This window comes from Actinia tenebrosa, unplaced genomic scaffold, assembly GCF_029948245.1.
Source record: "Actinia tenebrosa isolate PJP-AT-01 unplaced genomic scaffold, QUT_ActTen_1.0 PGA_scaffold13__45_contigs__length_12533684, whole genome shotgun sequence".
Taxonomy (NCBI): Eukaryota; Metazoa; Cnidaria; class Anthozoa; order Actiniaria; family Actiniidae; genus Actinia; species Actinia tenebrosa.
Window position 1 is genome coordinate 12,111,706 of NW_028292573.1, and position 23,760 is coordinate 12,135,465.

Sequence of the window (23,760 nt, forward strand, 5' to 3'; positions counted from 1 at the left end):
GCACGCAATCCATCTTGTGACAAAAATTCCTCGTAGTGTTTTGGTTTCGGGCGATCCGAATGGCTTACGATCGTGCAAGGAAGGGAATGACGAGTGTACACGCAAGATATTCGTCGGTTTTCGGAGTAAATTCGCTAGCCAGACTAAAGCAGGGAACGACGGCCATAAAGCGTAGCGCACGCGTACGTAAACGAGCACTACAAGAATCATACAAGTGAGGCTATCGGGTGGTGTCTCATTTGAATGCATCCATAATATCTGCTATTCTACAAACATATACAAGATATTATAAGTTAGTTAAAAGGCCAAAGATAGTCTTCTACAAAAAGTTATTTATTACACGCTGTTGTTTGGTGCATCTTAAGAACCATGCTACACAGCAGCAAGAGTCTTCCAATAAAAGCACCCTGATTTTCTAACTGTCTATCGATTTCCTGCCTGTGATAATTAATACCCTCTAATAATTTTTTTAGCATAGAATTTTGTACTTTTGTTCTTATTTATAGAAATATTTCAATTAGAGTTCAAGTTTATTGGAGCTCTGTGAGGTCACATGGTGGCAACCATGTTGCATGACAGAAAAAAAATTGTTAATTAAATATCATGGAGCAAATTTTAGATTTTTTCTATTTCAGCCATCCAACATGGCCGCCATTATTCACCAGTCTCATTAAACCAACCTGAATTTGGGGTAACAAGTCAAACAGGTTTACCAAAAGATAAAATTGGTTCTGGTAAATGCGGTGTCTGCATTTTTTGATTTCTTGTTCCCTTTTGCAAGTAAATCAAACGGGTTTTTTTTTTCAATTCTATAGAGCCATCAGGTGTACTGATGCACTGTAACAAAAGTGGACTGGCTTGCTGTCTGATATAATGAATATCGTTTCCGAATATCACATCCAAGCAACTCTATTCACTTTCCCTCATCTTTCATTCACAATTAGAAAGATAATCTTATTGAATAGCTGAATAATTTGAGCCAAGTAATGGTTTTCTTTCACCATTTATAAAGCTCCCTCGTAATGTCTCGTCTTCTTCATTATCAAGGTCAGGGTCACGAGAAGGCTTTGGTCCAACATAACTCAAGAATACTGGTAGAAAAACAAGACCGTGTAGAGCACCAAATAACACCATACCTAAGTACATACGGAAATAGAAAACCTAGAAATAAAGAAATACATGTTAGAAATGCTTGTGAACATCCTAACAGCTTCTCCAGGAATCCAGGGGATCTAAAATATGAAAGGGTGGGGATGAATGAAGCAGGGTAAAGTTTTTCAATCTACAAGCCAAATTGAATTGGGGAGCCAGAATGTCTTGGGTCCTTGGTCAACACAACAACTGGGAGCTTTGGGATGCATCAGTGATCAATGACTTTTTTGTTTCATTACTGGGACTACAATTTTTGACAATATTTAGACCAGAAATTGTGATGCCTGGCATAGGATGCAAAATTTGTTGCCGATGGTACACAGTTTTTGTGTCCAGATATTGCAAAATGTTAAGCCAGATAAGTAATTGTGCTGCCCTTCCTTAGAAACCCTGAGCTTTGCCTTAATATGATTTAGGCCTCAAAGATTTCTTTCTAATACTGTACAGTTCATACAGGCAGAGTGCACACAAACAAATGTCAACAACAGAGAGCAAACTCAGTCAAAAATAACAAGACAGTGCTTATACTAAGAACATACATGCCTAGTTATTGTTGGTATTAAGGTCATGAACTTTGATCAGTCTTTTTAATAAGTGGTGCTTTTTCATTGTCAATATCGGCATTTAATTCCTCAAGCCTTGAGGGGTTCGGTCCTATGTAGCTTAGGAAAACAGGCAAGAAAACTAAGCCATGCAGAGCTCCAAACAGCACCATTCCTACATACATTCTGAAGTAAAACACCTGAGAATGAGAGACATTTACTTGTGAATTGATAGACCTATACAATGCCTTGAGAAAAGCAAGAAAATTCAGTGAAGTTCATAATTAAGTACAATCAGTCGACGCCAGGAGATAAAGGATGAGTGGATTCATTATTTTGACTGGAAGCAAAATTGGAATTTCATTATTCAGAATTAGCATTAATCCATCATTGCTATTTTTTAAAGAATTTAGTGTAAAAAAAAGTTTATTCTATTGCTGGGTTGCACTAGTGACGTAATTTCATCTCGTGCGGAATATTCATCAGCTGAATCAAAAGTTTTCAACCACCATGTGGAGCAGATAATGAGATTCAAAAACTTTTATCAGCTGAGTTAAAGCCAGCAATACCACTCTTAAAAAGTTAAAATTGCAAATTAGATATGGGAAAACATTTCCCTCATAGGGGTGAGGGGTGGGATGTGACCGTACACATACCATAGCTGGCTAGTCATAAAGTTTTTTTTGCTCAGAAAAAATTGAGTTCCAGGCAATTTGCAAATTGTCAAAAATTGTAGAGCAAAATGTTTTTAAATGATGTGGCTTCAGCTACTGATTGCTCATGAATAACGAATCCCAATACTTTGCTTCACAAGAATAATTTTTTTTTTTTCCTGACTGATGGAAATAAGAAATAATCATTCCCATGTCCATGAATGTTTGGGTAAACAAAGCTGGTTTCATTTTATTGTTAATTGTTAGAGACTATTTATTGAAGGTTTATGTCAATACATTTGTAATGTAGCTTATTTGGATTTTGGTCAGTTTTGTTAGATAATGTAATTTTTTCCATTCTCAAGGCATTATTTGTGTCTGTAACCACAAGCTTAGTCTTCACTATAGGTTTTTAATTTACCTCAGATATGCTTATATACTTAATATATAATTATAGCTTAAAGTCTTATTGATTCAACATGCAATGATTGGGCCATTTATCAATTGTTAACAGGGAGGGATCGAATGCAGTGAGCTTAATAAACCCTTAAAGCATACTTTCAGGTTACGTGTCATTCTCTTGAAATTTAAGATTCTTTCTTTGAGTTGTATCCATATTCATGCATCTTCTCATGTGCAATAGCTAAATAATAAAATATATAATCTTTTCTTTTTCTAATTTAAATAAACAGTCCAATCTTATTGAGAATTACTTGAAACATTCTTTTTCAGAACATAAGAAGATTAGTATTAGTTTAGTTTCATTTAAAGTATTAGGGAAATTTGATATTTTTTCATAAGGGAAAGATATTGTTATTTTCTGTAACTACGCTGTGAATATAATCATGTGAATAGCCTATCTGCACGAGCAGGAATCTCTAGCACGAAGCATGATGGGAAACCGAGTACTTAAACTTTTCAGCTCCTCTTAAAATCCCTCTAACAACTTTTTCTTTGACATATCCTATGAAACTGCAAGTATTTCAGCAGACGACAACAAAGAGTAATTTTTTGTGATAATTCTATTGATTTCTTTGTTCTAATTTGTGTTTCCCATCGTGCTAGAGATTCGTGCTCATGTTCTAATTTGTGTTTCCCATCGTGCTAGAGATTCGTGCTCATGCAGATTGGCTATTGTATCGTATTGTATGATGGACATACCTCAAAGATCCTTGACTTGGCAAAAGCTAATACTATAATACCACCAAACTTGGTAAGAGTAATTCCACTAAAAACCTAACAACGAGAAGCAAAAAATGCATTATGCTATATCCCTAGTTGCTTTGAAATAAGCTATTTTTATTATTGTGCCAACCAGAGATGATCAGCTGATGAAACAAAGCAAATTGGCAAGAACTATTGTGATAATGGTTGGCAAATGAACATCTCAACATTTGCTTATGTTTGTAAACCCCAAATAGTGCTTATAAATATTGCAATATATTTCAATAACACTCTAAATGAAACAAACCTACGGCCAGGGGTGGATTTGAGTTGCAAACAAACCCCTCTCTTTCTCTTTTGAATTTTACTTAAACCATAAAGTAGTAAATAAAAACATCCCTTTATAAACCCCTTTCTGAAGTTCTGCGGCAAGCCTGAAAAATCGGCTGACATTTGGTGACTGTCAATAATTGGAATAGGGTTGTGTACTTACAGAGCTGCCCATGTAGGCTAATGAATCTTCTGCTCGTTTTCTTTTGGTTTCTTTAAGATTGACAGCAAAAGCACGTGCTATATGTGAACAGAACTCCACTGATATGCCAACAGCCTGAATTGTAGAGACAATCACCATAGTTATTATCAATATCCTTCACTATTATCACAATCTTTTATCACTATTCATCATGAATCATCAATAATTATTATCATCAACATCATTAATCATCATTCATTATCATCTATCATTATTGTCATCAGCATCATCAATATCTATCATCATTATCATCAGCATCATTAGTCATCAGCATCATCATTATCTATCAGCATTAATCATTAGCTTCATCAATCATCATCATTTATCATCAATCATCAGCATCATCATAAATTATTACATGCAGCTTCATCGATTATCATCAACAATCATTATCGATAATTATCATTATCAAGAACCATCCACAGCATTAAATTCAACATTTTTATTCACATTTTATAAATTCAACATTTAAAAAACACTAAAAACACAGCATTTGCTTTTTTATGCTTTCTTTCTCCCTAACATAATGTTAAATCTTAACTCTATAACATACTTACCATGACAAGATTAACTAAAGAGATTGCATTCAGATTAATATCCCATAAGTACATTAAGCCGAGCAGGTTGGTTATGATCATGGCTACTGTGAATGTTACTATAGCAGCAATACTAAGATTGAATCCCATTAATAAGAATGTGACCACAAATACTGCCGCTGAAAACCAAAAAAAAATTATCAAATTAGAATACGGTGTTCTTTCAGAGTGATGATGGAAAGCTAATAATGTTGTTCAAGGATTTTAGCTTGGGCGTAATGTTTTTCCATTTCAGACAAAATGTCATGCTGTTGAGAATAAGGTTCTTTGTTTGAGTTCTTTTTATATTCAAGTGTTTTCTCATGTGCAACCCTTAAGCAAAGAAATGATACTCAAGGGAATAACGTGTGGTCTGAAATGGGAAAACAACACACCCAAGCTATGCTTGCAGAGGACTCATATCACTTACCAGCACAATACAAGAGATTTTGCCAGGCATCAGTGACTATAGTCAAGTATTGTTCATAAAATACATAGAATACACTGAAAAATAGTTCAGAGAAAAAATATTAGAAAAATCGGATGGCATTAGTTTGTTGCAGCTAGATTTTAAGCCCTGCATCACAGCTGAATAGCAGTCATCTTGTGGATTGAATCACTGATCACAATACCATCATACAGATCTCAATGTAATTTGAAGGCAGAGGTTATAACAATACAATGAAGAAAACATTTTTCTCAGACTAACCTGTATGGGAAAACTTTGATTTTAGGATTGTTAATAGACTTGGTGATCTTATCTGCAATTTCATAAGCACTTTTGAGGGCAGCCACGAAGTCATCTGAGGTCTTCAGAATTGTGTGATAGGACATGAAGTATGATGCTATCGAGAAACAAATAAATTATGCAAACAAATTAATATTGAAATGAGAGGGGAAATGAATAAACAAATGAATGACATGGAAGAAAACAAATAATGGATTGCTCAAAGAAAGATTGAAAGAAAGAAAGGTTGAATGGAGATAGAAAAAGTGAAAGAAACAAAAGGAAGAAAGGGAAGAAAGATTTATGAAGCGAAGGAAGAAACAAGAGATATGAAATAAGGAAGAGACAGAGGAAGGAAAGAAGGGAAAGAAAAGCTGCTATGATAACAAGTTAAGGCTGTAGCACTTACAGTTAACTAGAAAATTAACACCAGGATAGGACAAGTTGTTGAGTTGTAAAGCATTGCCATAAGCTGCATGACCACCCTTTGCACACTTCATCTCTGGGTTATCCTTCAGGAAGAATGGCAAGAACTTGTCAAACTGATAGGAGGTTGGACGATCTCCTGATTGAGATTTGTTCAAACAGGGTAAGCACAGCTTGCTATCGACTGAAAAACAGAAAAGATGGAACAATTTAGATATCAAATTAATGTAGATCAATGGAAGATGGATGAAATGGAATGAATGGACAGGACTGATTGTCAACCCAAGGTATCACATGAATCAATATGCACCCAACTGAAACCAATTCACTTACCAGTAGCATTACAAAAGGTGAGTGGGCTGACAGGTTCAGTAGATACTCCACACTTTAATACTGGGTTAGTGGAGTTCACCTCTGTCCCATTAACAAAGGATGACTTGGTGACGTTAACCATGCTGCAGGACTGTTTGTGTAGAATTCGGCAGCAAGTACTGCTTGGGTCTAACCAAGTAAAGTAGTCATCAACCCATGAGGAGGCAGGCATAGCAATCTTGGAACTAAAAGGTAAAAAGAGGCCTTATTTAGCATCAGTGTTCGTGCAGTTAGGTCTTCCAGGGAGTAGGCAGTTCACCACTTTACCCCCTCTCTCAATCAGTCCTCTGTTTTAAAAGCTAACACTGATTAGAGAGAAAATCAAACAGATGTGAACATCTTTAGGATCAAACTGTGGACCTTTAGCATTCTTTAGAAAACTGTGATTCAGCTGATCAACATTCTGCATGAGACGGGAAATGATTTCAAAAGAAACCCAGCGATAATCACTATCCCAGCCACTATCAAACTCTTTCAATTCATCTTATTTTTATCTTATTAGCTTTGCCGACTTTCTGGAAGCTTACCTCTCAGGTTGTAATGAGGCTCGGAAAACTTGCTGCACAAGAGAACTAGAATTACAGCCTGCAGAACCACAGATCATATTCTGCCCTCGATCATGTTCATAATCATACTGGCCATCAAGCACAAAATACACTGGAGATCCCACATGCAGGTAATGTTTTAGGTCCTTGAACCAATTCAGTAAGAAGGAATCCTGAGAAAAAGTTGAAGGTTTGGGTATTAGAGTCAACATTATGGTACATAATATATGGACATACAATGATATTATTTTGTTTAAAAGGGTTGATTGTTGTTTAAATTACGAACCAGAAGTATATTGGATAATGGAATAAAGTGAAAGTAACAAAACCTAATAATTGTTAAAATGGCTATAAACATCACCTGCTCCAAGGATTTGATCAACCCTGAGTTTAGGGCATCAAGAAAATAGACCTCTTTAGCTTGGGCCTAAAGCTTTGCTTATTACAGACCTCAGTAGCGGATCCAGGGGAGGGGTACAGGGGGTGTCATGCCCAAAAGTATCATTTCTTTGTTTAACCGTTGCACATGAGAAGACACATGAATGTGGAAAGAACATTAAAATCTTAATTTCAAGAGAATGTCACTAGGTCTGAAGTGGGAAAACACTACATCCAAGGTACAAAGGTCTATTGAAGTGAAGTACATTGTAACTTTTTCCCAACTATGACGGAGACTCTGTGTTCACATACCTTTGGTAGTGCCAGTTCTTGATCAAGTCCAACAGATATCCTGGCTGTCATTGAAATGCTAGTAAAAAGCATAGCAACAAAGAATGCAATGACGCATGGTCGCACGTAATCTGATAGCAATGCTGGGGCATAGAGTTTCTGGATAAACTGGTATAAAAATCCATCTTGGTGTGTTGCGTTACTGTCCTTGTTCCGCACACAGCAGAGAATGTCCATGCGGTTTTTCTCTTGTCGCCTGGCATCTAGAGACATTAGTGCGACAAACCATGTGATCTGGAAAAGGAAGTCAATAAAGACTGCTACTGCAGCATAGAGAGAGAACACCTTGACAGCAGGCATGTTGGACATGGCACCTGAGAAAAACAATATCAATATTAACATCCAGGTATAAAAAAAATAAAATAAAAAATAGAAAAAAACAAGGATTGGTTCTCCAGTCTTTCTCCCAATGCAAAACCTCACCAGCTAAATTTCAATTTAATCTGTGAGTTAGCTGTGCCCTACCTTTGACCAGCCCTGAGGTTGTTTAAGGGTTTGATTTGAAGATTTTTTAAAATACGACAGCTCCAAGAGCATCCTCATCACTAGAGTATCAGCAAGTTTCTTTTTCTTTTCAAGTAAAGTAGCGGAAATTTGTACAAGATCTTTGGAATAAAAGTTCCTTTACAGCAAACTTACCAAAAGCAAAAGCCACGGACTCAGCCAATGATGACAAAAGCATACTGGGCGCAACCTCACCAAGTGCGTGACCAACTTTCTTGGGTACATCCTCATTGCTATAGCGATTTAAACGCTGGTAGGCTTGTACCAAAATAAAGAAGTTGTCGACACCAACAGCTAAAACAAGGAATGGTATGACTTCAATGATAATGAGGGTTGCAGGTTCGCCCACGTAACTCCAGAACCCAATAGAACAAGCAACTGAACACAAGACGATGATGATGCCGGAAAAGCCAAGGGTGAACTTGGAATCAATCTGTAGATGGAAAAGAAGGGTGTCATTAGTTCAAACCATATGTTATTCCCTAACCTGCGTGCAGCCACATTTTAACATTGGTTAAGATCATTGGTCTGTGATCATAATATGATCATAATCATTTTTTGACACAGGTTGCCGTTGGGTTACACTCGATAGAGAGTTTTAGACTGACATTTTTTTCTCCCTGCAAACAGCAAACGTGACCACGTTTTCATAGTTTTCCTGTATTTTACTTTACCTTTTACAAACCTTCTCACCAAGCGCAAATACTCTTTTGTTTTTCTACTACTTGGACGTTTTTGCGATTCTTTTTCAGTAATTCAAAAGAATTTTTTATTGGTCAACTGACGTTTCACGTTTGCCGTGAACGTAAATCTAAAACTCTCTAATAGTAAAAATCATTGTCAGGTCCAAAAACATAGAACACAGAAGCAGAGTCCAAAATGTATTCTGGGACACGACACAATTATCCTCCGATGTATTCATTTAGATACACAGCTGATATGAAACATGAGATAAAAGCCACCATGCAATAATTTATGAACATTCCACTAGCTGTCACATCTAATTAGTGCTTCTATGTTCTATGTTTTTTAACCTGCAATGAGCTTACAAATTAAGCATATGTCCTTGTGAAAGTATAATGAACTCACCATAATCCTATCACAGGAGTTGACCTGACCCAGTGCGATGGTAATATATGCAAACATGATGCTGTAACTGGCGATGATGGTAGCAATATCTGTCTTGCTCTCTCTGTCCAACTCATCTTGAATAGATCTTTCAGAAGTGAAGCTGATGGTCAAGTTGCTGTTGCTGGGGTCAGCAACATAATTCTTCATGTACTCAATGAAGGCCTTCTCCCATGCTTCTGCCTTGGCATTCTTGCTTTCGTCTTTGTGGTTGTTGACAACAAAGGTAATAATGAGAGCATTTGCCATGTTGTAGTCAGTTCCGTTAAATCCTCCCATGACAATATTTGGGTTGATAGGGATACCGTTTTCACCCAGGCATGAACCTCCACCCCATTTTTTGTCATCAAGTGATGTCGGAGCACTACAAAAGAATTGTTACATGGGTTAAAGTTGTTAACAGCTCATTTCTGAGATATGCTTTGCTTGTCAGGCACAAAGGATTCAATGTAAGGCACCGTGCACAATGCTCAGTGATTTTGTGACATGAGAAAAGAATATATTTAATTTAGCACTTAGCCTCATGCTGACAGCCTTGTACATGATTGGCAGCAAAACATATCTCAGAAGTAGGCTATTCTTTCATTATTCTGCATTATGTATTATATATTTCTATGGGAAACATTGGCAATGTGCACTAATTATGAACTATTGCGGTTTTGTTGGCAAGGGGGAAAATCCATGTTATACTGACGACTAATCAAAAGATATGATATTTAACATGTATAAAAATAAAATTAAAAAAGCAACAAAAAGAAATAGACTTTTTTAGCTTGGGGCGTAATTTTTTACTATTTCAGATCACCATTTCATTGCCAATTATATTATTTCTTTGTAAAGGTTGTGCATGGGAACACACATGAATATGGATACCATTCGAACAAAGAATCTTAGTCTCTAGGGAATGACACTTAGTCTGAATGGGAAAAACTTATGCCTAAAGCTAAAAAGATGAATTTTGAAGAAGCCTTTAAAGCAAATGTTAAGCACAAAATATTTTCTGTAGCACTAAACCTCTTGATGTTCTGAACATTACATACATAGACCTACCTTGTGCAATATCGTATGTGATCATGGAAATCTGCTTTGAAATAATCTTTCATGCCAGGCTTACATTCATGCGCCAGGGCAGTAATACAGCGATTGAGTTTTTTCTTGTCATTTTGGAAGTACTGAAACAGACTCTGGATGACGCACTTGTTATTCAAGGGAGAAAGGGGTTTGTAACACACATCCTCAAGAGTCATGTTTTGTTCTTTTCCATTCTCTGTGAACGGCACCTTCATTGATGTCAATACCAGCTGTAAATCTAGGGCCTGAAATGGGAAGCAGAAAAGTATTGGTAATAATCAATAGAGCAATAGTGAAATTCAATGATTCCATATATGAAAAGAAAAATGGGGTTTCCCAAGCTTGTTTTCAAGATAATCAGCATTTTAATGGCACCTATGCATGAGTTTTTGAAACAAAAATTTCACCACTGGAAATGATCAGAAAAAAAATTAAAACTCACAAGATAATAGCTCTTTACAGGCTCTGTAATTGCACAAATGCTGGCAAGTGAATCATTCTACAATACTACATGGGTATTATTGAGAAAAAGAAAAAGACATGGATTTTTTGTCATATTTCATTCTTTTAGTGCCTACAAGAAAATCTCATAAAGTTCAACAAAAATTCCTATTCCTGTAGGCAGTCACCTTAAAAAAAACTGATTTAGCAGAGAAATGTCGAGACAAACAAGATATACTGTACACATGGTGGGAAAAAAACAGTAATTATTTACTAGCTCTTGCGGGTATATAGGAAGGCTAACGGAAATCCAAAGGAAATGTTTTATCAAGAAAAGGTTTGACTTCTTTTGTTCTTTCCTGTTGCCCCCACTTGGCCCCAGATCTTCAGATCCCTTACCTGGTTCAATAGATCCAAATGTGCAATATTTCCAAAAGGTATAAACTTATCATCAGGGTACTGTAGGTAACCTGTGTGGTTCTGAGGGTAGTCAGGGTTTGCAGTGATGATCAACTGTTCGGTACGATAAAATGGCCTAAACTTGGAATCAAAAAGGTCTTTTTCTTTACGAGCCCTGCTCCCTGGTGCAGACCACAAATCTACTGGGTTTTTTATAACCTTGTAGAATTTCAAACCTCCGGCTAACACCCCAACGAAAATAATAGAACCAACGATGACGATGAATGGATGACAACTGCACCAGTGACCCCATGTACTGAAAACTACTCGTAGCTGCCTGTCCATCCAGAAGCCCATTCTCTCGCACATGCCTGGCTTCCGCGCAAACCTCACATTGATAACATTTGGATTATGGCCATTGGTATATGGCATCGATGATGAAACAGGTGCTGGCCCATCTGATATGCGTGCGTACTGGTTTTTCTGTTTTGTGATGAAGTAGAAACTTATTGGCATGAAAGTGAAAAAGAATACCAAGTAGATGATAAGCAGAGTGAATGAAAGTACTCTTAGACCCAGGATGGTCTTTGGTTTTGGTGTTGGAGGTACAGGAGGGATGTATGGGCAAGATGCAGCACAGTCCTGACAGCTGCATATCGTGGAAGTCTTGTTAGTCCATGGGTTGACAAAACTTTCATTGCATTGATAGCTAGTTTGATTCATCCAGGTTAGGTTTTGGGGTAAGATATCAGGAAATATTAAATCAAAGGGAGACATTCCATTGCTTGTGCTGCCCATATATTTAAGCAGTTTACGCGGTGTACATGTTTCAGCACTCTCGCCACATAGCAGATTCAACACCAACTCGTTATTCCCAGGAAACACTACATTTTTACAAGAATCAAATAGCCCATTTTTAAATTCTGGAGAAACATAGTACTCAATCTTCAAAATTGACGGAGTAAAACCTACGACTTGAGTAGGGTCCATAAATAGAGACTGATCAGGACTACATGTTGATTCGCAGAACAAATCCAACATGTTTTGCCAACATGCTGGACAACGGCTCGTAAACTGGCGTAGGGTATTAAGATTACTATCCAATGCTACAAGCTGTTTGGTACTACAACAAGTGCGGTGGTCCCCCGAAAACTGAGGACAGAGCTTCTTCAGCAAGCTGATCCCCTTTGTATCGTTGAGGACCTTGGCTGGGCCATTGTAGAGGCAGTTCAGCGACTTGCCATCTGGAGATTTAATGCATTGGTCATACCAAACACAGTACCCTTTCTTGTGAATCGGTGCAATATCTTTAGCCTGTAAAGCAAGAGATTTTACTTCAACATTGTGAAAGCATGTTGTCTTTCCTAAGCTTAATACTTTCATACCGGCCAAAAATAACACTTTAATTTATTCACTGTATTTCACTTTTTGTCTCTCCCAATTTACAATCTTTCATATGTGTGATCGTATTAAACTGTTTAGGAGTCAAAAAGGTCTTAATATTCTCAATTTATAGTTAAATGTTATGCAATACAATATAAACTGTACAACATACACTTAGATTTTTATACCTGATTCGAGGGAAACAAGAGGAGCACCGTCAAAACACACGCATAAAATAACATCTTTCTTCAAATTCACAGATTCGTCAAATCCAAATTGAAAATCTTTAGTTCTTATAGAGAAGATCTATCGATCAATCGATGTCTTATAGCGACAAATCCAGTAAAGAAACACGTCCAAAGTTCAGAAGGGTTTCAAAGTCAGTCCGGTAAAGACCGATCGGGGTGTTGTATTGCGTCTAATGAATGCATGCATATGTCGAAATAAGACTTCTGATTGGTCCGTTTAGTCAGGCCACTGGTCCGCCATATTTTGTGACGTTGCCCGGTGACTCAATCTACGTGAGTCACGAGACTTCAAAAACAATTGCTTGAAGTATTTGTTTTTTCATGTTCGTGCGGAAATAAGCATCGCCAGGGGTCTAGAACTTAATATCTGATCTTATCTGAAAAAAACAAAGTTTAGGTTGATAGCACGTGAAATGAAGAATCGGGGAAAACTTTACCACAGGGATCCCAACTATTTCTTACGAAACTTTCTTGATGGAACACGAGATAAAAAGTGAAACAGCGCATTTCACTTTGTTAAGAATATACGCGAAAACCAAAGTCCACAAGGCAGTACATTGCACCATCACGTGATGGCAGCCATGACAGGAGGCAGGAACAATTGAATCTGGTCCATTCATTTACACAAGTATACTCTATTGTCGTGCCTCCTGTCGTGGCTGCCATCACGTGATGGTGCAAAGCCTCTATTCTTCGTTTGCAATTGCTGGTTTTCACATGACGTCATCAAAACATCAAAATCTAAACTACAGATCGTATAAAGACATTTCTCAAGTATGTTTTAGAAGTCAGTGTTATAAGACACAAGAAAAAGTCTCGAGTCATTTCGATGTTGATGTTCTGTCAAGAGTCATAGCCTTCTGGACAGAACATCAACTATTAAACCAAAATCAATTTGGATACTTAAAAGGCAGATCAACGGTAGGCCAACTTCTAAGTAGCTATAATGACTGGTGTTTATCAAGAAATACCTCAAAAGCGACAGATGTTATCTTTTTAGACCTGTCAAAGGCGTTTGACAGCGTTCCACATGAACGCCTACTCTTCAAGCTTAATAGGTATGGCATTGACGATCAATTACTATTGTGGTTCAGGAATTTTCTAACTAATAGAAAACAAAGAGTGCAAATACGTGGATCCTTTTCTGATTGGTCTCCAGTAACATCGGGTGTCCCGCAAGGTTCAATTCTGGGGCCGATCTTGTTTCTGTTATATGTAAATGACATTCCAAATGTAGCCACATCAAGCATCAAATTGTTTGCTGATGATACTAAGATCTATCGACGACTAACCGACGTTGGGGATGTAACAGCTCTACAGTCGGACCTTGCTTCTTTAGAAGACTGGGCGGCGGATTGGCAAGTCAAGTTTAACCCTAAAAAGTGTGAAGCCATGAGGATAACTCATAAGGGTGATAAGAATAGAACACAATATCACATATCCGACACAGCATTAAAGAACGTACATGACTACAAAGACCTTGGAGTTATAATGTCGAGCGATCTAAGTTGGTCCAAACATGTAGAAGCAATTGTACATAAAGCAAATAAAGTCCTTGGTTTAGTTAAACGTACCACGGGTAGTAGAAATAAGGAAATCTTTTCCATACTCTATAAATCACTGGTCCGTCCCATTCTGGAATATGCATGCCCAGTTTGGGCACCACACCTAGTAAAGGATATCCATGCAATTGAATCTATACAACGAAGAGCGTCACGCATCGCACTTGGTCAAAAACGACAAGAGATGGCATATGAAGACAGATGTAAGATACTCAAATGGAACTCTTTGCAACTTAGAAGGGAATTCCTCTCTCTAGTTGAGTGCTATAAGATTGTACACAAGATGAACGGTCTAGATTTCAGTGACTATTTTGAACTTTGTAAAAGTACGAAAACGAGAGCTAATCACCAATTTAAAATACAGACCAAATCTGCTAGAATAAATTGTTACAAATATTCTTTTTTTGTGCGAATAATCAAATCTTGGAATGATCTTCCTAATAACGTAGTAAATCATACAGATGAACCCAACGTAAATAAATTTAAAACAAGACTTAAGAAACACATGAACATTTTTTGAAGTTAGTATTGTACATATATATATATATATATATTATTAGTTCTTAAAATTATTTATTTATTTTAAATTAGGGGACTTATATAGGGCTAACCTCAATGTCTTCCTTTTCAAAATATGTAATCTGCATTTTTAGAATAAAGTATTATTATTATGTTTGGTTCTCGAGTTATGAAGGTTGAGTTTGTGTCACGCAATACCGTCACGTCTATCTAAATAGCGATGAAAATATTAAAATAATTTACTTTAGTTGAAAGATTTTCCCTTAGACACGTTTAAAATATCTATTTAAAGTATGTGTAAGTGAAAAATAGTCAAACATATTAAATATTCCATCACTTTAAGCCTTTGGAATTTCGTCCGCCATGATGGTGTACCAACTTGGAACACCAAGATGGCCGCTCCATACATTTTAACCAAAAATTGCGTCATGTTTACTCGCCTATAGTTCTGCAACGAAATGCTTTACAGCCTTAAAATTTGGCCAGAATATGTAGTTTTGAACGCTTTACAAGATTATGAAACTTTTATTTCATTATAATGCGAATTTACGCTTTTGAAATTCATGATGACGTAGGTGAAAACCAAGAATAGACGTCATAGCCACCATGTTGGAAGAATTTGACAAAAGATTTTTCAATGAATTCTTTTGTTATATCTTCCAACATGGCGGACATCCCTTTTGTTATTGTGCTCTCTTGGGATTGATTGCAAACCAAGAATTGCCAATTTTTTTTCCGATTCTCTTTCCTACTTTTTCCTTTCAGCCCTTTTTTTCCGCTCCCTTTCTCATCCCTGTTTCACCCCCCAAGACGCACAAGGAATAAATTATTGGCCCCCGACCAATCAACAACCAAAGCGAGATTTGAGAACGAAACCCGGTAATGTTTAACGGAAGAGGGGCGATAAGGGGGTTTTGCGCGAAACTTGCTCAAGGGTTTTTAGTTTCTGTGATGCATGATCGTGAAAAATTAAAGAGAAGAACGAGGGCTCTGGGTACGAGATGTTCACCTCAATTTTTTTTAGATGGCCAAGAGGGGCCAAGATTTTAAGAGCATTGAAAATATCACCTGCCCCCTGTCATACATAGTGGTCTCAGCCTAAGAGAGAAATAATCACAAGTTAATTGATGCAAAAATTGCAAAACTCATTGGTATTTATTATTTAATTATTTTATCCACTTGAAGCTTCGAATACCTACTTCACTAAATATCATTTTTATGACAAAATATATAAGCTTTTCTTAATTTACTTCTAAGGAATCTAAGTACCTCTGTGTTGACCTTTTCAGCAGGGCAACAACAAAGAGTTTTTTTCAGTTTTAAACCTCTAACTAATCGACACGTCGCCAGTTAAACTATACGGAACATTCGTCTAAAGAAACCGCCTTAATATACTGTACCACCAATGCAGGGGTTGGAGAAGGGAGCGGTAGTGAAACCAAGGGAAGTGATAGTTAGATTCTTCGCCCCCTTGAAACCTAATAAATCTTAAAGGTTATATGCTGTATCAACTATCAAATCTTAAATAACGTTAATCATGGGATTCTCAAATCCACTTTCAAATGGTTTCAGTTTCGCTCAACACTTACAGAGATTATAAACTATATAGATTTATTGATTTTAGAATAGGATTGGCCTTGTGTCACGTGTCCTGTTGCTTTGCACATCACGTGACTTTCGGCGTCAGGTCCATTTTTCATCTGGAAGATAGGGATAGATTCATGCACATCATGTCTTGTCCGGGTTTTCTCCAATCATGACGTAAGTCCAGTCCGGTTTTTCCAATGCAGTCATTCTTTGAGCCACATCAGACAATATCTCGCACATTACGTGATCATATAAACACCCATGCCTCCACTGCACTGCATAAGAAGTCTTCATTTTTTGAAAGCGTTTCATTGTGATATGTTTCCGAGAAGTGACTACTGCCATGGTAGAAATCTTCGTCCAACCATAGCCCGAATTGACCCCTGGAGATTAAAACAATGTTGGTTTGTTATCGAAACTAAAAAAATCTAAACATCAACCGAGAAAACTGGGTCACATTTGAATTGAGGAATATCCAGGAGTGACCCTACGTTTCTAACGGCAGTTTAGTCGCAACGTGTATGTGTCTTGGGGGAGAGGGATGATTTTCCAAGGTTTTCTACCCACTCCCCCCCCCTCCCCCCACCTCCCACCAAGTGGGATACCCTGGATACGTCTCTGAAGTGTGCAAGTACTGTAGCCATACAAGTATGCATTGACTTGACCTTTTTTACAGGAGTCTGATTAAACTGCCCTATTTCATCGGTTCGTTTACGTGGTTTGTTTAATAGAAATTTAAGCTCAATATTCTTTCGTTCTGGATATTTAGTGCAATATTTAGTTGTTCTAACCAAATTTTAACTATTTGCTTTGTTGCTATTTCGTTCCCTCTGGATGAGGGATAGAGAACCTGATCCTTAGCGCCAAAACAATAGATTTTTAATGTGACGTCATAGTGAAACAGGGCAATTAAGGATGGTACTATGATGGAATGTATAAAGAAACAGAAAGCCATATTGCGACAGCCGTCAAAACCTTTAGTTTTATATCTTACATAGATCCAGTATTCTTACCCTCCACTTCCAAATGCAATACAGTCTACTGATCCTTTCATGAAGAAGTCGTTATCTCCTCTCCAAAGAAAAGTCTGTGACAAAAAGAATGATTTCAGAGAAAATCAAGACGGAAATGGAACACCAGTTTTTAGCACAAACAAACGAGAGGACTAATAAAAGCTGATCCGCTTACATAAAGCAGGCTACAACTATTATTATTGTAATCATTAGGGTTTAACTTTTGTACGCACCTTGATCTCATCACCTTCAAATTTGAATAGGAACGACTGTCCTGTCCCGTAAAACCCTTCGCTAATACGTAATGGGCAAGACGTCACAGTGCCGAATATCTACGGAAAAACGCGTCAAATTAGTGCTCAAGAAATGACTGCTCGAAAAAGGTACGCTACACCTTTAAACTGGGGCTTTTGCGAAAAGAATTCAGTATCGACTAGGTCATAAAAAGCCCTGTTTTTTTTTCGGGGGGTGGGGGTTATGAATAAGCTTTAATCCTGGATAAATTTTGCCAATACTCTTTATCCCAATTCTGTAAACGAATATATCCCGTAAATAAACGACCAATAATCGTTTCATAATTAAAAAATAACACAAAATGTTCCGGGTAGGTAAGGGGTACTGCCAACCTACTTGGTGTTCATCATCTTGTACTACTATTAGCATTGGTGTATCAAAATGTTCCGGGTAGGTAAGGGGTACTGGCTACCAACCTGGTGTTCATCATCTTGTACTACTATTAGCATTGGTGTATCAAAATCTTCCATGTTCCTGTACATAGTCTTTAGACTGAAGCCATGGAGAAAGGTACTGTATACCAATGTCCATGTATGTCCAACTAGACGAGAAGGAAGGTTCTTGTTTAACTGAAATCACAAAATTATACCATTCAGCTGCATTGTAGCAGTTGCTTTTGCTTAATTATTAGAGAAAGAGAAATACGAGATGTGGAAATAGATAGATGAGGCAGTAAGCCATGTGGGATAGGCTCGGATATCAAATAAGAACATGCGTAATAGTGTTATGCCACAGTTTTGATATGTTTTATCTTTCTTTACCAAAGTGCTGTGTGGTCTAATTAATAGGATTTTGTAGTGTCTAGTCGTTTTGGTTAAAGAGTGGTTTGTGCTAGGGCCGAACCAACGGTTTAAAGTTATATTTCCATTGAGGATTATGGACAAGATCAATTTATAGCTTTCATGAACTTTGTAGTTACACATTGTAGGTATGGCTAAAATCATGTCCAGAGCTATTACCGTATTCAAGTTAGCATTCGTTTATGACGTATTTGTAATTCATTGATCGATATTGTAATAATCAGGCGAGATTATTAACGCACACAGAACTGTTTAGGTTAGTTCTCCGATTAGGAAGTTCTTTCCTGGACGCAGCTGTTTAGACCACCCTTTAGCCCTCCTTAATTGGCAAATGTTTATGTTAAAATAGTTCATCTCAGGAAGTTCTGTTTGGGTTATGTCTCACTTGAATAAGGCTTAAAAACCTTCGCACTAAGGATTGAAAAAGTAGTGTGTGTAGTAGAGCAGAAGAAGAAGAACAAGATTAAAACGAATCAGCAAAGTTCTTGGAAGGTCCGACCCTGCCTCGGAGATCCTGTGTACTAACAATAGGTAAATTACGAGCCTTAGATGAAACGACTGAAGAAGAGTGCCATACGAGCCTTTCACACTCTTCACTCTTCTTCAGTCGTTTCATCTAAGGCTCGTAATTTACCAATTACGCATGTTCCTGCGAGATGTGGAAATGAAAGCACTTTTCTGAAAGGCAGAACCACAAGAGGATGAGTCGATAGAGTGTTTCAGATACCTTCTTGACCAATGATTTTGATAGAATCTGAGAATCATCAGACATCTCTGGCAAGAAAGCAATATCATCAGAGAGGCTGTCTGGCGACTTGACGCTGTTGAGATAGATTAAAACGAGTGAGATAATGAAGAAATAAAATAAAGAAGGAATAACGAGTGAATCCGGGAAGTAGAAAAAGAAGAGAGGAAGGAAGGGAAAAGGAAGTAATAATGTCCTTTTTCCCTTCCTTCCTCAGGATTCTTTCCTTTATTATCTTCTTCTAACCAAGCAGCCTCTGTGAAGAGACTCTTCCATGTCAATAGACTATTTTTTAGCTTAGGCATTAATGTTTTTCCATTTCACACCACATGTCATTCTCTTGAGAATAAGATTCTTTTTTGAGGTTGTTTCCATATTCATGTGTCTTTCATGTGTAGCCATTAATCAAAGAAATCATACTCTAGGGAATGATGTGGCCGAAATTGGGAAAACATATGCCCCAAGCCGAAAAGAGCTATCAAGCAGTACAGATTCAGTTTTCAGTAATAATTCTCAAGTATCTATGGCTCTAGGTACACACACTACTAACCTTCCTTGCTCTAGGTTACTGTTTGGTTGGCACACATCTAATATTAACTCTTTGCCTATTTTAGAGAAAGGCACTAGGACCTGCAATACAAAAAGAGTGGGTATCACCAGGTCCTTTGGTATTCACTTGACGTCCCCCCCCCCCCCCCCTAATTTTATTTTATTTTTTCATGCTCTTGTCAGCACACTTCAAAACATTTTACACTGCAGCTTGACAATTTATTATTGTCTGTGTAACCTAAACCAAATTTTCCCTTAGGGTCAGATATCCAAGAATGTTCCGGTAACTGAACAAAATTCTCCAGCATAAACTACAATTATCATCTCGTATTACTTCAAAACTTAATGAAAACCCTGCTAGGGCTTTCCAGCTAGTTCATGATCTTCTCTTACTGCAAAACGTAATGACAACCCTGACCTAATTTTCATTTTAGCTTCCTAAACCCCCCCCCCCCCCCCCAACTCAAATTTATAAAAAAATACACCTCTACCTAACTGCCAAGCTTTCATACAATATACCGTGATGCAATGCCTGGGTATGTGGGTTTAATTCTCAACTGAAATGCATATGTGAGTTGAGTTTTTTTCAATCTGATGCGCTCCAGGTTCTCCAATCTTTCTCTTTAAAATCAACTGTGAGTTGAGCACTTTTGTGTGTTGTAAATAACTGTAGTGAAGTCGGTCTTGGTGCATTAGCCAATCTTGTGTAGTAAATATAACTTATTAGCATATACCAACTTGTGCACTTCCTAAGAACGCGCGCGCTCATTGGTTAATTGGAGGTGAATATTGTACGATATTCACATCTGAATCTTGGAATATTGAGTCAGCAACAAAATGACATCTGCCGGCAATCGTTTTGTTACAATTTCCGAAGAGGAAATTGAAAATGCTATTCCTATCAATACTAAAAAGGCAACGAAGTATGGCCTAAAAGTTTTGCTAAAAGTTTTGCGTGAACTTGTCACGCAAACTTAAAGTTTCCGTTTGTTTGTTTTTATTGAATTATTGTATATAAAAATAAGTTACTCTGTACACAAGTTGGTATATGCTAAAACAATTATTCGCTTCAGGCTCAGTGAATATGGGGAATATTTACCTCGCTGCTCAAAGACTCGCATCTCGGTAAATATTTCCTGATATTCACTTTGCCTTCGGCGAATAATTGCTAAATGTGATATGCAGATATATCTCAGTTAGAGGCACCATTACTCTTGGTAGGTTTATTAAAACGCTATTCTTAATATTATACCCTATTAGTTTGGAGCTTAATTTTCAACCTGTAAATAAAAATATCAAGTAATCTATATCATCCAGGTGATATTAATTACAATTATAACGATTAATGGTTATTTTTTACCACTAAAAGGATTAAATATTATTACAGTAAACAAATATCAATAATAATAATATTAATAAAAATATCAATGAAAAAGAATTTCGGTAAGAATTAATTTTTTATCCTTGAAGAGAATACTGGTAATACTTTTATCTACGATTGATGTTATTATCATTAAATTTCTCCTGTTATTTTACATGTAAAAGGTGAAGAAAAGCTGGAATTTGATAAAGCCCTACCCACCTCACCCTTCTACAAACAAAAAAATATATATATGGAAGAGTAGTTAGTTTTATTTACATCTTTATGATTGACTTATCATTAAGACACATTTACATAGGCATGCCATTTAGACAACACATTACTTTAAATTACGAGTCTTTATTCATTAACAAATTTAACTCAAAGTTGAATACAAACAAGACAAGCAAGCATGCACTGTACATGTACAACACAGCCTATTGACATCTATTTATTATGTATCTAATATATTGTGCCAAGAATAGTACATATACATATAACATACAACATGCGAATAGCTACAGACCCCTCAATAATGCTCAATTGGTGTGAAGCATGCATGCACTCGTGGTAGAATCATTTTTCCAGGAGAAATAATTCAATTTTCATCTAATCTTAAAAGTGTTTACCCATTGTAAGCCACATTTCATTTCATTTATTTACATCATGTGGATGAAACATAAACAAAGTAACAAACATGCTCAAGTAGCCTGCAAGGCAGGCGTTCTTTTGTGTTTGGGATAAAAACCGGGGTTTTGGGGGAACTTTGGAATGAGTGAGAATTGAAACCAAGCAAAAGAGAAGCGAAGGGGGAGGAGGCGGGAAGGGGAAGAACGAGGGATGCTGGCAGGCATTCCCTTCTTCCCCTCCCCCTCCCCCCACATTCCCTTTTTTTGCTAGGTCCCATTTTTCTCGCAATCCCTTGGTCGAAACAGGAACCCCAAAACCCCGATTCTTCCTCTCAAACCCATCAAAAGAACGCCTCCTCTGCAGGCTAATGCTCAAGGGAATGAGTTTGAAATTTGAAAATATTACGCTTTCATTGCTGTTTATTGGATGATGTGCAAACCGTCAATTGAGTATAATGAATTAATCAATAAATATACATAAAAAATACACTAGGTAAGAAATTTGATTGATTTATATATTGCATAAGGCTACCACTGAATGCTCTGACAATCAATGTAACATGTGCATGCATGCGATGCCTACCTTTGCTTTGGGAGGGGTACAGGAATAAAAGCCATCCACAAACTGAACAGCCTAATAAAGAAATGTAAGCAATCTAAAATAATATAATCGAAAGCACTGTCATTAAGCAATTATTCCAACCAGCTGCATTGTTGACCTTAAGAAGGCCTAGGTCAACCAATCAGGTTGCAGAATTTTGACAGATATTTAAATTAGCACATAATACAGACTTGTCAGAAACTTCAGAAATGTGAGAAAGAAAAAGTTGTTGATATTATTGTTAGTTCTGTTATTGGCTCATTCAAAATCCAGAAGAGAAGTGCTTTAATAGTCAGACCTTTTAGCATTATTTCAGTTATCAATATTAAATTTAATATTTATGTTACAAATATTGTTTTATAATTAAAAACTAACTATTCCTATAACTCTTGAGAAAGAGAATTTATATGCAAATAAATTGAATAAGATATGTTTAATGCCTTTCAAAGAGTATATAATTTTAGTACAGGGCCAAATTAGTTTAGTCTAGCAATTATTATCTTTTTTAGTAAACTAACATTAGCATATTAGTCATGTCTTACAGTTTATAGGTGAAGGGATTAAAATAAAAATATTCTCTAAATGTTCAGTAGTAAGTGAATAATATTATAATATTAATTTGGCTTTCTTCTATATTATTTCTCAAGGTGAAATTTAAAATTAAAGTATTAATATTATCAGTATAGAAATATTTATTTATTAATAATAAGAAAATGACATGGTGTGTAATGGTGAACTACGACAACAAAGGCATAAGAGGTGTATTTAAAGTATTGTACTAAGCTTTGTCTGGTTATTTACGTCAGCTGCACATAATTTGTTTAGTAGTTAGTAAGAAACTTGAAAAAATTATAATTATTGACATAAACTTCTTAGTGAAAAACAGGTTGAAGATAATATGGGGGAAAACTGGTATAACCTATGATTGGCAATTTTTTTAAGACAGAATTTTTTTTCTTTTTCTTAATCTCGTCTTATGAATGATCAATTTATTCACTGTATTTAGTTAATATTATTAAAAACTATGGTGTTTAAATTTTATTTTTATTAACCAGAAGTATGAATCATGCTAAAAAACATGATAACATGAACATGGCATATCTGGCAATGTTGATATCAATCATTGAATTATGATTTAAATTTGAAACTATTAACTGACTTCGTAAGTAATATTACTAGAGCAGTTTTCGTATGACTGTGAAAAGCTCACGGCACAAGCGCAGCTGTGACACGGCAAGGCCTATGCCAAACCAATCACATCGCGCGAGAATTTACTCCTCATCCAATCAAATGCCCGCAACACGGCATGTACACGGCGTGGATAAAATCACGCCAAAGTCACGGCACTGCCAGACCAATCAAATTGCGCGAGAAGAAAATCAGCCATTCAAAATGCTAGAAAACATCACGGTCGTGGCAAGGCATGCACACGGCACTGAGCTTTTCACAGTCATACGAAAACTGCTCTATAGGTTCACAGCATAGGCCACTACACCACTGTCTCTTATCA

The 23,760-nt window shown here is 36.7% G+C and overlaps 3 protein-coding genes across 7 annotated transcripts in view; 1 reads left to right on the forward strand and 2 right to left on the reverse strand.

Annotated features, from left to right (window-relative positions):
* Positions 1-317: 317 nt before the first annotated feature.
* LOC116305121 (NPC intracellular cholesterol transporter 1) lies at positions 318-12,749 on the reverse strand. 3 transcript variants are annotated; one of them, XM_031714957.2, is made up of 16 exons: positions 12,532-12,749; positions 10,961-12,274; positions 10,100-10,365; positions 9,011-9,413; positions 8,057-8,354; positions 7,379-7,731; positions 6,671-6,861; positions 6,105-6,328; positions 5,755-5,955; positions 5,328-5,463; positions 5,049-5,122; positions 4,601-4,758; positions 4,005-4,118; positions 3,509-3,583; positions 1,696-1,894; positions 987-1,161 (listed from the first exon to the last, which is right to left on the reverse strand). In XM_031714957.2, the coding sequence occupies exons 1-15, from the start codon at positions 12,583-12,585 to the stop codon at positions 1,718-1,720; spliced, it is 4,038 nt and encodes a 1,345-aa protein (XP_031570817.2). In that variant the 5' UTR covers positions 12,586-12,749; the 3' UTR covers positions 987-1,161; positions 1,696-1,717. The 3 variants fall into 3 exon arrangements, with proteins under 3 accessions (XP_031570815.2, XP_031570817.2, XP_031570816.2); XM_031714956.2 differs by having other exon boundaries at positions 1,692-1,894; XM_031714955.2 differs by lacking the exon at positions 1,696-1,894 and having other exon boundaries at positions 318-1,161; positions 12,532-12,748.
* Positions 12,750-13,420: 671 nt separating this feature from the next.
* LOC148911868 (uncharacterized) lies at positions 13,421-14,689 on the forward strand. Its single transcript, XM_089028678.1, has one exon. The coding sequence runs from the start codon at positions 13,984-13,986 to the stop codon at positions 14,671-14,673; it is 690 nt and encodes a 229-aa protein (XP_088884804.1). The 5' UTR covers positions 13,421-13,983; the 3' UTR covers positions 14,674-14,689.
* Positions 14,690-15,796: 1,107 nt separating this feature from the next.
* LOC116305115 (oxidation resistance protein 1) overlaps positions 15,797-23,760 on the reverse strand; it is a 38,372-nt gene continuing 30,408 nt past the window's right edge. For 2 of the 3 annotated variants that reach the window (XM_089028666.1, XM_089028668.1), the window contains 7 exons: positions 22,233-22,283; positions 19,662-19,741; positions 19,094-19,187; positions 17,983-18,135; positions 17,506-17,604; positions 17,273-17,346; positions 15,797-16,642 (listed from right to left, as the gene is read on the reverse strand). In XM_089028666.1, coding sequence (XP_088884792.1) covers positions 16,507-16,642; positions 17,273-17,346; positions 17,506-17,604; positions 17,983-18,135; positions 19,094-19,187; positions 19,662-19,741; positions 22,233-22,283 — 687 coding nt within the window. In that variant the 3' untranslated portion in view covers positions 15,797-16,506. The remainder of the gene's footprint in view (positions 16,643-17,272; positions 17,347-17,505; positions 17,605-17,982; positions 18,136-19,093; positions 19,188-19,661; positions 19,742-22,232; positions 22,284-23,760) is intronic. The other variant, XM_089028667.1, reaches the window with a different exon arrangement.

Excerpts from the sequence above, each read along its gene's own strand:
- LOC148911868 (XM_089028678.1), top strand. The coding sequence starts at position 13,984 with ATGAGGATAACTCATAAGGGTGATAAGAATAGAACACAATATCACATA.
- LOC116305121 (XM_031714955.2), bottom strand. The coding sequence starts at position 12,585 with ATGTTATTTTATGCGTGTGTTTTGACGGTGCTCCTCTTGTTTCCCTCG. Across the intron at positions 10,366-10,960 it reads ATTTGGATCTATTGAACCAG|GCCCTAGATTTACAGCTGGT; the intron begins GTAAGGGATCTG and ends TTCCCATTTCAG. Across the intron at positions 5,956-6,104 it reads CACCTTTTGTAATGCTACTG|TCGATAGCAAGCTGTGCTTA; the intron begins GTAAGTGAATTG and ends TCTGTTTTTCAG.